The 11,800-nt window shown below is 42.7% G+C and overlaps 3 protein-coding genes across 3 annotated transcripts; 2 read left to right on the forward strand and 1 right to left on the reverse strand.

Annotated features, from left to right (window-relative positions):
- Positions 1-2,148: 2,148 nt before the first annotated feature.
- Positions 2,149-5,452, forward strand: F5Y00DRAFT_269108 (sugar transporter STL1; the record flags this gene model as incomplete). The annotated part of the gene is made up of 6 exons (XM_048012378.1): positions 2,149-2,222; positions 3,025-3,540; positions 3,597-3,674; positions 3,743-4,225; positions 4,273-4,985; positions 5,036-5,452. The coding sequence occupies 6 exons, from the start codon at positions 2,149-2,151 to the stop codon at positions 5,407-5,409; spliced, it is 2,238 nt and encodes a 745-aa protein (XP_047869618.1). The 3' UTR covers positions 5,410-5,452.
- Positions 5,453-6,369: 917 nt separating this feature from the next.
- On the forward strand, positions 6,370-9,751 carry F5Y00DRAFT_223337 (glycosyltransferase family 39 protein). Its single transcript, XM_048005858.1, has 7 exons — positions 6,370-7,015; positions 7,082-7,204; positions 7,258-7,265; positions 7,327-7,377; positions 7,431-8,194; positions 8,248-8,745; positions 8,798-9,751. The coding sequence occupies exons 1-7, from the start codon at positions 6,872-6,874 to the stop codon at positions 9,439-9,441; spliced, it is 2,232 nt and encodes a 743-aa protein (XP_047869619.1). The 5' UTR covers positions 6,370-6,871; the 3' UTR covers positions 9,442-9,751.
- F5Y00DRAFT_223341 (GTP-binding protein rab2) lies at positions 9,723-11,696 on the reverse strand. Its single transcript, XM_048005859.1, has 3 exons — positions 11,321-11,696; positions 10,712-11,187; positions 9,723-10,552 (listed from the first exon to the last, which is right to left on the reverse strand). The coding sequence occupies exons 2-3, from the start codon at positions 10,997-10,999 to the stop codon at positions 10,079-10,081; spliced, it is 762 nt and encodes a 253-aa protein (XP_047869620.1). The 5' UTR covers positions 11,000-11,187; positions 11,321-11,696; the 3' UTR covers positions 9,723-10,078.
- Positions 11,697-11,800: the final 104 nt, after the last annotated feature.

Here is an 11,800-nt window from a genome sequence, read left to right on the forward strand (position 1 = left end):
AAATATTAGTAAAAATATTTATTTTTATAACGTTAATAAATTATAAAGATTTTAATATAATAAAATTAATATTAAAATAATATATATATATAAATAAAAAAAAAAAAAATAAATAAATATTTTAATTAATAAAAAAAAAAAGAAAATACATAATCTTTAAACGTTAAAAAAAAGGAAAAGATATTTAAGTAAGAAAAAATATAAATACGTATTTTTTTATTTTAATATTTTTAAGTTTTAATTTTAAAATTAAGAAAATAATCGGGTTATTAAAAGATTTAATAAATTAAATTTTTAAATTATTTATTTATTTATTTATATTAAGATTATAAATATAACGGAAATACGGTATATTTAATTAAAAATAATAATAAATATTTACCATTTAATTATATTTTAATTAATTTTTAAGCAATTTACATTTATGTAATAAAATAAATTAAACTAAAATAAAACGGAAAAATATTTCCTTAAATTTTATTTTTATATTATTTTAAATATATTATAAAAAATTTAATATAAAAAATTAATTTCGATTTATAATATAATCGGAAGAATTTATAAGCATTAATATTAATATAAATATAAATTTTAACCGTTTTTATAAGTTATTATTTTAAATATCTTTTAAAATTATATTATATTATAACTTTATTAATACATTATTTATTAAAAATTTAAATTATATTTATTAAATAAGGTTAATTATATATTTTATAAGATTTTTTAATAATAAAAGTTATTTTAATATTTTTATATTTAATATAAGTAATTAATTTTAACTTTTTACGGATTTATGAAAAAATGATTATAATACTTAATTTAATTTTCGAAGAAATTACGAAAGATTTTATCCGTTATTATAATAAAATAACCATTATTAATATATAAAAAAGGTTATAAACTTACGGTTTAATAATTATTAATTTTATATAAACATTTATAAAAAAAGGTTTAAATAATTAAATTATACCCGAATATTTAATAATATATTAATAATTAATATAGCTTTATTAAAAATTAAAGTATAAGCTTAATATTATTGTATAAGAACCACTTATTTTTAAAGTTATTTTTCGTTAATATATATAAAATAAACAATAGTAAAAAACTTTATTACCATTAAAAAATCCCGTTAAAAAATTATAATAAAACCTTATAAACTTATCGTTAAATTCGTTATTTTTTAAACTTAAAAATTAATTAATAACTTCGATAAAACTTACAAGTATAAAAAATTAACTTTAAAAATTTACGTAAAAAGATTTACGAAAAACTTTTTTAAAAAAATAATATACTTAATTTATTAAACCGATAAATCCGTTTTTACCATATAAAAATCTTTTAAAATTATTAAAATATCAGTTAATTTTTTTTATTAATATATTTACTTTTTTTAATTTTCGAAAACGATTAATAAATTTATTAAATTTAATAATGTTACCGTAAAGTAAATATAATTATAAACTTAATAATATAAAAGGAAAAAATATATTAAAGAAGAAAAAATAAATAATAAAAAATTTTAATATATTTACTTATTTATATATATTATAATAAGTTAGATTTTTTTTTTAATTATACGTTATTATTTTAAATAATTACGTTTTAATATAAAATTTAAAAAACCTTATACGCGTTTTTTTTTTTATAAAATAAAAGATAAAATAAAAGGTAAAATAAAAGGTAAAATAAGAGGTAAGATAAAAAGTAAGATAAAAAGTAAGATAAAAAGTAAGATAAAAGGTACGTATTTCGAAAAAAGATAAGATTAAAGATACGAAAGAATACGTGTAATATTTATTTATTTTAAAGATACACTTAATAAAAAAGACTTATAAGTTACGTACGGACGAATTTCCTTCTTAAAGAATTCTTCCATTTTAAGAAAATAAGATTAACTAGATAATATCCCTTGTAAACTTAGGCAAATAGAAAGGTGATCCCCGTGAGAACAAGAAAGCCTAATAAAGCTATGTAAACCCTAGACGTACATATCATGTGACGACCATCTTTTTGCCAAGGTAGGTATGTACGAATTGAGTTGTGGAATAGCTTGGACGAAGACGTAGCCGTTTATTTTGAGCTGCACGTGGTATTCGACAATAGGCAGCTTACCTAGATTTTATATCATCTAAAAGCCAAGCCATGTTAAAGGTGATTCTAGGCTATCCGGCACCTCAAAATACGAATTGTCACAGCGTACAAAGCACAGTTGTTTTGTGTAAAGAATACGGTATAGTACAAGTGGCCGAATAAGTCCTTACCCTCTAATCAAATACGGTGCGGTACAGGTTAGTACAGGTTTACAGCGTCTGTTGTAAGACGCTGTGGGGGTTTCTTACCCCACACCAAGAACTGCAGCTACCCTGAAACCTCCAAGGCTACCATCGCAATTACCGCAGAAAAGAAAAGGCTGCTGTACAGTGTGTAGATAGACGGAGTACATCTTTGTAAAGGCTAAGACGCCCAAGACGCCTAAGATCAGTAAGATCAGCGGTTTGTCTTCTTGCTCCCTGAACTTTTTGGAAATAGGGGATTGCAGGTAGGATTTCCCTCTGTTCCGAAGAGCCAGATTTTTCTGACTTTTTCTTTTTTTTCGAAACTTGCCTCACTCACTTACGGTTCATTATTTTTTTTTCTTTTCAATCACTTGTCTCAATAATTATAAGCTGAATTATTGATTTCTACATTCTAAGTACAATACTTGGCTCTCCCACCCCCTTAGGTATTGTATTATTCGACTAAATCACCAATTCCTACTCCGTTCTCGGGTTACTTATTGTTGGCCGCAACTTGTCTTTGTACCTACAGTGCGTGGTACCTTGTTTGGACCAGATTCAGCGTTGCATGTGTCTTGTGCTTGTTGATCCACCTTACCTGCGTTGCTGGTCGAAAACTTGTCGACGCCTTTCGTCACTCGTCAGGCCCGGATGACACTGAATCTTGGGGGCCCTGTCTTATATACTCACTCCACCCTTTCCGTATTCCCCAACTCAATTCCAATCGATATCATCACCGCAGGAGGGCGCTGCTGCTTGACAGCCCCAACAACTCCAAAATTCCTTCGCCAAAATCAAACCGTCTTCCCTCAAACATTCCTCTGAGGACATTAACCAATCGATCTGAACACGGTGCCCAATCGACGTCATTGCTGGCCGGCCACCGGGATCAGCACTCTCACGAGAGACGCTCCTCCGACTCTGTCGACTCCGACTCCTGGACTGATACCGGTGATATCGCAGAGCAGTTGGCAGATGAGGAGGATCCTTTGCGGAAGACCCTCGCCGATACCTCCGTAAACGAGGACCTATTCTCGGGGGTCCTGAAACGTCATCCCAAGCATAAACGCGTCCAGTTTAGACGCTCCGTCTCCGAGCATAGTAATTATCGCTCTTCTAGATCCTTCTCCAGGACTATCGATAAAGAAGCAATCGAGGTTCCCGACGTCCCTCCACGCCGTCTCTCAAGAGGAGAGCGTTTCATAGCCGCCATCATGCCGGGTGCCGGGATACACGGCCTTACGGGCAAGCCCCTCATGTTCGCATTACGCGTTCCCAGGCGTCCGAAGCAAGACGTGCTGACCATGTTCACAGCTATTTTACGAGTATATTCGTCTCGTTAGGTGTTTTCCTATTTGGATATGACCAAGGAGTTATGTCGGGTATCATCACGTAAGAGCTTGGCAATTATTATAGTTCAGCTAACATCGTCGTCTCATCTTCTAACAACGCTATTGCAGGGGCCCATTCTTTAGGGATTACTTTAAGAATCCTTCGAAAGCCGAGATCGGTACGATGGTTGCTATCCTCGAGATTGGTGCCCTAGTATCATCGTTAATAGTAGGAAGAGTCGGCGATATCATCGGTCGACGAAGAACAATTCTATATGGCTCTATGATCTTCTTCGTCGGCGGCGCTTTACAGACTTTCGCTGCCAACATGCCCATGATGATGCTGGGCAGAATTATTGCAGGTCTGGGCGTTGGTTCCTTATCAACTATTGTGCCTGTCTACCAGTCCGAAATCTCTCCCCCTCACAACAGGGGTAAACTGGCCTGTATCGAGTTTTCGGGTAACATTATTGGTTACACGACATCCGTTTGGGTTGATTACTTCTGCGGCTACATTGAGAGTGATATGTCGTGGCGCGTTCCCTTACTAATGCAGTGCGTGATGGGAGCCCTGCTGGGCTTCGGTAGTTTGGTCATTGTTGAATCTCCAAGGTAATGCTCTATCCTTCATTTTGGGTTGCTTGCGTTGACAATTATAGATGGTTACTCGACAATGATCACGATGAGGAGGGTATTGTGGTTATCGCCAATCTGTACGGCGGTGGTGATATTCACAACCCAAAGGCAAGGGAGGAATATCGAGAAATTAAGATGAATGTCCTGCTCCAACGCATGGAAGGCGAGCGATCTTACACGGAGATGTTCCGACGTTATAAGACCCGGGTCTTTATTGCTATGTCTGCGCAAGCTCTAGCCCAGCTCAACGGAATCAACGTCATCTCGTACTACGCACCATACGTCTTCGAATCTGGTGGTTGGATCGGTCACGATGCGGTCAAGATGACTGGTATCAATGGCATAACATACTTCCTTTCAACAATCCCACCGTGGTATATAGTGGATCGATGGGGACGTCGGGTTATTCTCCTAACAGGTGCCATCGCGATGGCAATATCGTTATCCCTGGTGTCATACTTCATCTACCTAGATATTGAGGCAACGAAAACATTGGTGGTCGTTTTCGTCATGGTATACAACGCCGCATTCGGCTATTCATGGGGACCTATTCCTTGGCTTTACCCGCCGGAGATCCTACCGCTTAGCATTCGATCGAAGGGAGCAAGTTTATCTACTGCTTCCAACTGGGCTTTCAACTGGCTAGTGGGCGAAATGACCCCTATTCTACAAGAGTGGATCAAGTGGCGATTATACCTGGTGCATGCATTCTTCTGTGTGGTCAGTTTTGTAGTGGGTAAGTATAGTTTCTTCTACCTCATTGTCAACGCCGCTAACTAGAAGTAGTGTACTTCATATATCCCGAGACTTGCGGAGTACGACTAGAAGATATGGACTCGCTCTTTGGAGATGCTAGCACAGCAGCCGGAACACCTGGCTTGAGGTCTGAGACCGGCTCTCTGGTTAGGGCCGGATCGCCCGTCCCCTCGCTCGACCTTCGAGGACGGCCACTTGGCCCAGACACTAGCATCCCCTCAATGGACGTTGACCCTCCTGTGATCAATATCGTAGACGGAAAGCCGCAGCTACGGTCTGAAAGCCAAAGTTCACGAGGGCGTGTAGGCGAATGGCTAACTAGGATGGTTGGGCAAAACCGGGGAGGTAGCAGCAGTCCGGCCGGAGGAGGCAGATACGCGCCATTAGACCAGCGAGATGACTAAATTTACGAGACAGCGAGTATTGAATTTGTGACGGGGGACTACTAGACTCTGATTCATATAGACGGCGCGGCGGAAATCCTAACGGCTACGACGGCCGTATTCCAGCATTATTGTAAAATGTTTGCATTGGGTTATCCGGCGCATCATGCGGGGCCCCTACGACGAGTGACAGAGACGGAAGAGAAATGGAGATACGAGTTTCGTAATATATCGTGATGGGGGGGACTTTCTTTCGCATAGCCGGCCGAGAGTCCTGATGAACTAGGGTCGTCGGCCGAAACATGATATCTACCAGTGCTCAGGACGAAGATTATGAGCTTTAGACTAGAGGGAGTCTGTTCAGGTTAATATTGAACGCGAAATCATCAACGAGCTATTTTCAGTGACACCTGACGACACAAAATTCTACGAGCCAACCCCAGTCATGCGTCTCTACTAAGTAAGCTATGGTTTCTCCTGAGCATATTGGTCGAGTTTGGATAATAAATAGTACGCGGGCGGAAAGGTTATATGATATTTTCATTTACCTAGTTAGACCAATTGTATGTACAACTAATTGTGAAGTTAGCAGCTAGGCTCAATTCGATGGTACTACATATGTATATGTGTATGTTAAATACATAAGGTATGCGGATATCATAATGTCAATCACATGTTTGTCGACTAGAGTCTAGAGGTGCAGTTTGTCTTCTAGAATACCTGTGGACCTCGATCTCGAAACAGATCGTAACATCGGAGCCAGCTAAGGTCCGATGAAGTGGGATAACTGCATTAGGTGGGTAGGTACATGTTTACGTACATATGTAATTTCAAAGTGTCATCATCGTACGCGCGTGTCAGATAGATGAAACATTAAGTAAGGTGTCCTTAAAGAGGCACGCAGTAGGTAGACAGGTACAATAGGCCAGGCTGGAAGGTAGGATGATACTAAATAAAGCTAGCTGCACAGGGGGCCAAGGGGGGGAAACATTTTAGCGTATCCCTATCCAGGCTGTCCTTCACTTTTTTATTTTTAATCGGTTCAGCTGAAGCAGGAAAAAAATATGAGTGGAAGATTGGAAAGTGCCAACTGAAGCCGGACTACGGCTAGGGTATCCTGTACTTCGTATTTTGTGTTATCATTATCGTACAAGCCACGCAACCTCTCATTTCACCTTTCTCTTAACTAACTTGCTTTTCTTTCGAGGATCAAGTTCCCCCCATTGTATTCTCTCTCGTGGCCAAGACTTTAATCCGTCCTTGTTTTGTGTGGGGAGAATGTTCTACGTTTGTCGTCTTTGACCGAATTTAATCTGTTCTCTTCAGGACATTCATTTTCTTGACCCTTTTCTTTTTTTCTTCTTGTCTCTTTTCCGTAAGCCCTCTTTTACACCACACCCCTAATACTCGTTCCACTATCTACTCCCCTCTCCCATTTCCACCTTTCTCCAAGGAGAATAGGGCCGAGAGATAGTCTACAATCATGGCCGATAACAAGGCCGCAGTCGCGTCGGGCGCTGATCCCGCCGGCGATGCCGCTCGCCGACGTATCGTACCCGGGGCCACTGCCCCTGGAGCTCTAGCGCAGCCGGAGATCGACGAGAAGAAGATACATGGAAAGAAGAAGGTATAACTAGACATCATATATGCGGCAAGTCTTTGTTGGAATACTAGCTTACTTCGATGTGCTTAGGAATCTTCGTTCCTCGATATACTTGACCAGTGGGAGTTCATCATTGCGCCTATAATCTTCACTGCCTTTGCCGTCTTCACACGTCTATGGAAAATTGGTCTTAGCCCAATTGTCACCTGGGATGTAAGTTTAATAGTCATCATATGGTTCCGGAATGTCCGCTAACAGCCTCAAAGGAAGCTCAGTCCGTTAAGCCCTCCATTCGTTCTTCTACCGTAACGCTAACCCGTGGCCCCCCTTTATAGCTTCGGTAAATTCGGATCCCACTATATTAAGCGTGAACTATTCTTCGATGTGTTAGTACGACTGGAACCCTCGGTTGGAATATTGTTTTTAATGCGTGGAATAGGCACCCTCCTCTTGGTAAAATTCTTGTTGGTCTCTCTGGAGTTCTAGCGGGTTACAATGGGTCATTCGAGTTCAAGTCTGGCGAGACATACCCCGAGGAGCTTGACTACACCTTCATGCGAGCTTTCAATGCATTCTGGGGAATATTATGTGTGCCATTGGCTTACTACACTGCCAGAGAATTGCAGTTAAGACGACCTGCCGTCTGGCTAGTTACCCTGATGGTTCTGTGTGAAAACTCGTACACGACTATCAGCCGATTCATCCTACTCGACTCTATGCTCCTCTTCGGCACCGTCTCCACTGTCTTCTGCTGGGCCAAATTTCATCGCCAGCAAAAATACAGCTTCGAACCCGAATGGTTCTTCTGGCTATTCATGACTGGGTTAAGCTTAGGATTCGTATGCAGTATCAAACTCGTCGGACTCTTCGTCACGGCTCTCGTCGGCATCTACACGATCGAAGACCTTTGGAACAAGTTCGGTAACACTAAGATGCCAGTCGCGGTACTCGCTGGTCATTTCACTGCCCGAGTCGTCGGTCTAATCGTCATTCCGCTGCTCGTCTACCTGTTCTCCTTCGCGCTTCATTTCGCGATCTTGACCAGGAGTGGTCCGGGAGATGCGCAGATGAGCTCCCTCTTCCAAGCCAACCTGGAAGGGAGTGAAATTGGACGGAACTCTCCCCTGGAGGTTGCCTTTGGCTCCAAAGTGACGCTTAAGAATATGGGATACGGTGGTGGTCTACTCCACAGTCACGTTCAGAGTAAGTATTCGACGCTTTATCGTGCTGTCTAATTTATGCTAAACTGTCATTAGCGTACCCTGAGGGATCTACTCAACAACAAGTTACTTGCTACCACCATAAAGATGCCAACAACGAATGGTGGTTTTACCCTAACCGTAACGACCGCGACTATAACCCGGAGGAAGAGCCTCGATTCATCGGAAACGGTGATGTTATCCGCTTGATTCACGCTCAAACTGGACGAAACCTCCATACCCATGATATCTCTGCCCCTATTACTAAGAGCCAGAAGGAAGTGTCCTGCTATGGTAATCTTACTATTGGTGATGATAAGGACCACTGGCAAGTCGAGGTCGTCAAGGACGTGTCTTCCCGCGATAAGAGCCGCGTACGAACTTTGACTACTGCTTTCAGACTTCGGAATCCAGTTATGGGTTGTTATCTCCGAGCTGCCAACGTTAATCTTCCACAGTGGGGTTTCAAGCAGATCGAGGTGACCTGCGATAAGAGCAACAACCCCCGTGATGCTTTCACACACTGGAATGTTGAGGCCCATACCAACGAGAAGCGTAAGTCGTACCAAATAGACGTCTAGATATCCAATTATTAACCGAGTCGCAGTTCCTCCGGGAGACCCTGGCAAGTATAAGTCACCGTTCTTCCACGACTTTATCCACCTGAACGTTGCTATGATGACATCTAACAACGCCTTGGTGCCTGACCCCGATAAGCAAGACGACCTGGCTTCTAAGTGGTGGCAGTGGCCTATCCTGAACGTCGGCCTGCGTATGTGTGGGTGGGACGATAAAATCGTCAAGTACTTCCTCCTCGGTAACCCCTTTGTTTACTGGGCCTCGACGCTTTCTTTAGGTGCCGTCGGTTTAGTTACCGTTTGGTACATCCTCCGATGGCGACGAGGTTTCACCGATCTTACCCAAGATGATATTGATCATATCCACTACGCCGGGCTTTACCCCATCCTGGGATGGTTCCTTCACTACCTTCCCTTCGTTATCATGGCCCGAGTTACCTATGTTCACCATTACTACCCAGCATTGTACTTTGCGATCCTAAGTTTAGGATTTTTAGTCGACTGGCTCTTAAGGAACCAGAAGAAGGTGATTCAGTACAGTGTCTACGGGATCCTGTACGCCACTATCATCGGCCTCTACATATACTTCATCCCTATCTGTTGGGGTATGACGGGCAGCAACCAGAAGTACAAGTACATGAAATGGTTCGACTCCTGGCGCATCTCCGATTAAGGGCCGGATCAAATATAGGGGACGAAGTGACGAACCGAGGTTACGGTAGGCTGTTTAGCCTCGGGTGTTTTTCATATAGAGCATGGCCATCCGGACTACCTGGTTATAAGGGTCATCGATAAATCTTCATCTCCTCTATTTTCTCGGTTGTTTGATGTAACGATATGAAGGCAAACTTGCATGAAAGGGAATTAGAGAGTGGAGTTCACGGTGGTAACGTGGATGAGGCATACTGGGAAACAAAAAAGACTACTGATCAGCAGCATATCGCTTTCTAATACAACGCCTATTGTCCTTTTCTTCCAAGAAATATGTGGTATTTCGCAGTAGATCACGGTGCCTAACGAAGGAGTTTAGAAATAGTCGCAGTGGTGAAGTGCCATCTTATCGTAGTTGATGTTTCAAAGTAGACATTACGTAGGGTATCATCGAATGCGTATGCGATGCCTCCAGTGTGTGCAAGTATATGTACAGTACGGTCGCAAACCCGGACCCGACCTTAAATAGACGTCTGGTCTTTCCGGTCAAACTCCCCTATGTCTGACATGAGAGCTGCCGATACACATAACCCAAATTGCTAACTCATGTCCATGCCCTTTCCTTTCTCTTATATTATCCGATCCGAACAACTAACTAACTAACAACAGCCACCCGTCATACCCCTACCCGCGTCGGCAGATAACCGGACGTTCTTCGCGCCGCCGGGCCCAGGCCCCTTGACGCCGGAGCGGCGATCGTTAAGGTCGTACTTTCCGGCGTTGATGTTCTCGAATATGCGCTCGGCGACGCGCATAAAAGCTTCCTCGACGTTCTCGCCCGACTTGGCCGACGTCTCGACGTATTGCAGGACGCCGTTGCGGCGGGCCCAGTCGGTGGCTTCTTGGGTCGTTACTTCGCGCTTGTTAGGGGCGTTATCGTTATCGTCTTCGGAGGCGGGCTGCGCTTGGTCTAGTTTGTTCCCGACTAGGATCACCACGATGTCGGGGTCGGCGATGGCGCGCAGGTCGTTTAGCCAGTCGGTTACGTGGGCGAATGTCGATTTCCGGGTTATGTCGAAGACGAGGAGGGCGCCGGATGCGCCGCGGAAGTAGGACCTGGTTACGGATTTATACTAGAGGGGAGGGGGCGGATTAGTGGGTTGTTCGTTTGCTTGTTTGTTGTTTGCTTGCCCTGGGTATAAACGGTGGGGAGCTGTTTGGTCATTTGACAACTTCCAAGCTCTCGAACTTCTCGTTCCGATGGTAGATGGGATGGGTCGCGTAGTACACACCGTTTCTTGTCCCGCTGTGTCCCAAAGGGATAGTTTCATGTGCTTTTGCGGTGGGGAGGCGCGCGGGGGTTCGGGAAGGCCCCCGTCGGCCGCGGAGGATTTGGAGGAGTGTTTGGAATGCGGCGGGCCAACGGGGACGATCCTAGAGCCGAATTCCACGCCGATGGTGACGTCGTGCTGCGGGCTGAAGCGCCCCTCGCAGAGCCGGATCGTGAGCGACGACTTACCGCATCCCGAGTCCCCGATGCAGACGAGCTTGGCGATGTAGTCCCAGGGCGGGGAAGACATTACAACAAAGGTTGCAAATCGGAAAGGAAAGGAGACGAAAGGAGACGAGACGAGACGAGATGAGGGTTTGTCGTTACGATCAGTCACAAGACTCGGACCGGCGTAATGGAAGCGGAAAGAGAGGGACGGCGATCCGTTGCAAGCAGGACGTGTTTCTCTACTACGGCAAAGGAAAGAAAACCTAGGCGCTATCAAGAATTAGTTTTAGTTTTTAATAAATTTGATTTGGCTAAAGGGTAACTAAGGGCACAAGACAAGACTATAGTATAACTGTATAAGCACGTGGAGGGAATCAGAGACAAGTCGTTTAGGAATATGTACCTAGGTTTACCTTACATAGGGTGTGTATGTAAGCTTTGAGGACAAAGAAAGGTGATTATCATCAATGCAAGTGACAAGTGATGAAGGAGTAATGTACTATGTAGTTGTTTGGGGATGTAGTGTAAATGTCCAAGGCCATAAACGGCATACCATTTCGATGATGTCGCCAAGGATCAGCTTTAAACCCGCCTAATAGTAAACGTTCCGCCTCTGCGCCTGCGGGTCGGGCAAGCTTCCCCCCTAGCCTATCCTCAGCCTATCGATAATGTACGCCGATGGGTTGCGATGGGGTGCTAACTCAGGTACGATATGTACTGACAAGGCTCCTATCGACAGGGGTTTCGCTATCGGTACATGGGGAGGCCGGGGGAGGCTGGACCACCTGGGCAGCGCCGATAGCGCCTGATTTATAGTAGGGTGGATGACCTCACCTCGTTAGACACCTGGTATTCTATTAAAGGCTCGTGACCGGAACTTGCA

The sequence above is a fragment of the Daldinia vernicosa genome (assembly GCF_022497035.1).
Source record: "Daldinia vernicosa strain CBS 139.73 unplaced genomic scaffold F5Y00scaffold_2, whole genome shotgun sequence".
NCBI classification, from domain to species: domain Eukaryota; kingdom Fungi; phylum Ascomycota; class Sordariomycetes; order Xylariales; family Hypoxylaceae; genus Daldinia; species Daldinia vernicosa.

Bases quoted from the DNA above. Each gene is read 5' to 3' on its own strand.
- F5Y00DRAFT_223337 (XM_048005858.1), top strand. From the start codon at position 6,872: ATGGCCGATAACAAGGCCGCAGTCGCGTCGGGCGCTGATCCCGCCGGC. The intron at 8,195-8,247 runs GTAAGTATTCGA...AACTGTCATTAG, and splicing joins ACTCCACAGTCACGTTCAGA to CGTACCCTGAGGGATCTACT. The intron at 8,746-8,797 runs GTAAGTCGTACC...ACCGAGTCGCAG, and splicing joins GGCCCATACCAACGAGAAGC to TTCCTCCGGGAGACCCTGGC.
- F5Y00DRAFT_223341 (XM_048005859.1), bottom strand. From the start codon at position 10,999: ATGTCTTCCCCGCCCTGGGACTACATCGCCAAGCTCGTCTGCATCGGG. The intron at 10,553-10,711 runs GTGTGTACTACG...CCTCCCCTCTAG, and splicing joins ACACAGCGGGACAAGAAACG to TATAAATCCGTAACCAGGTC.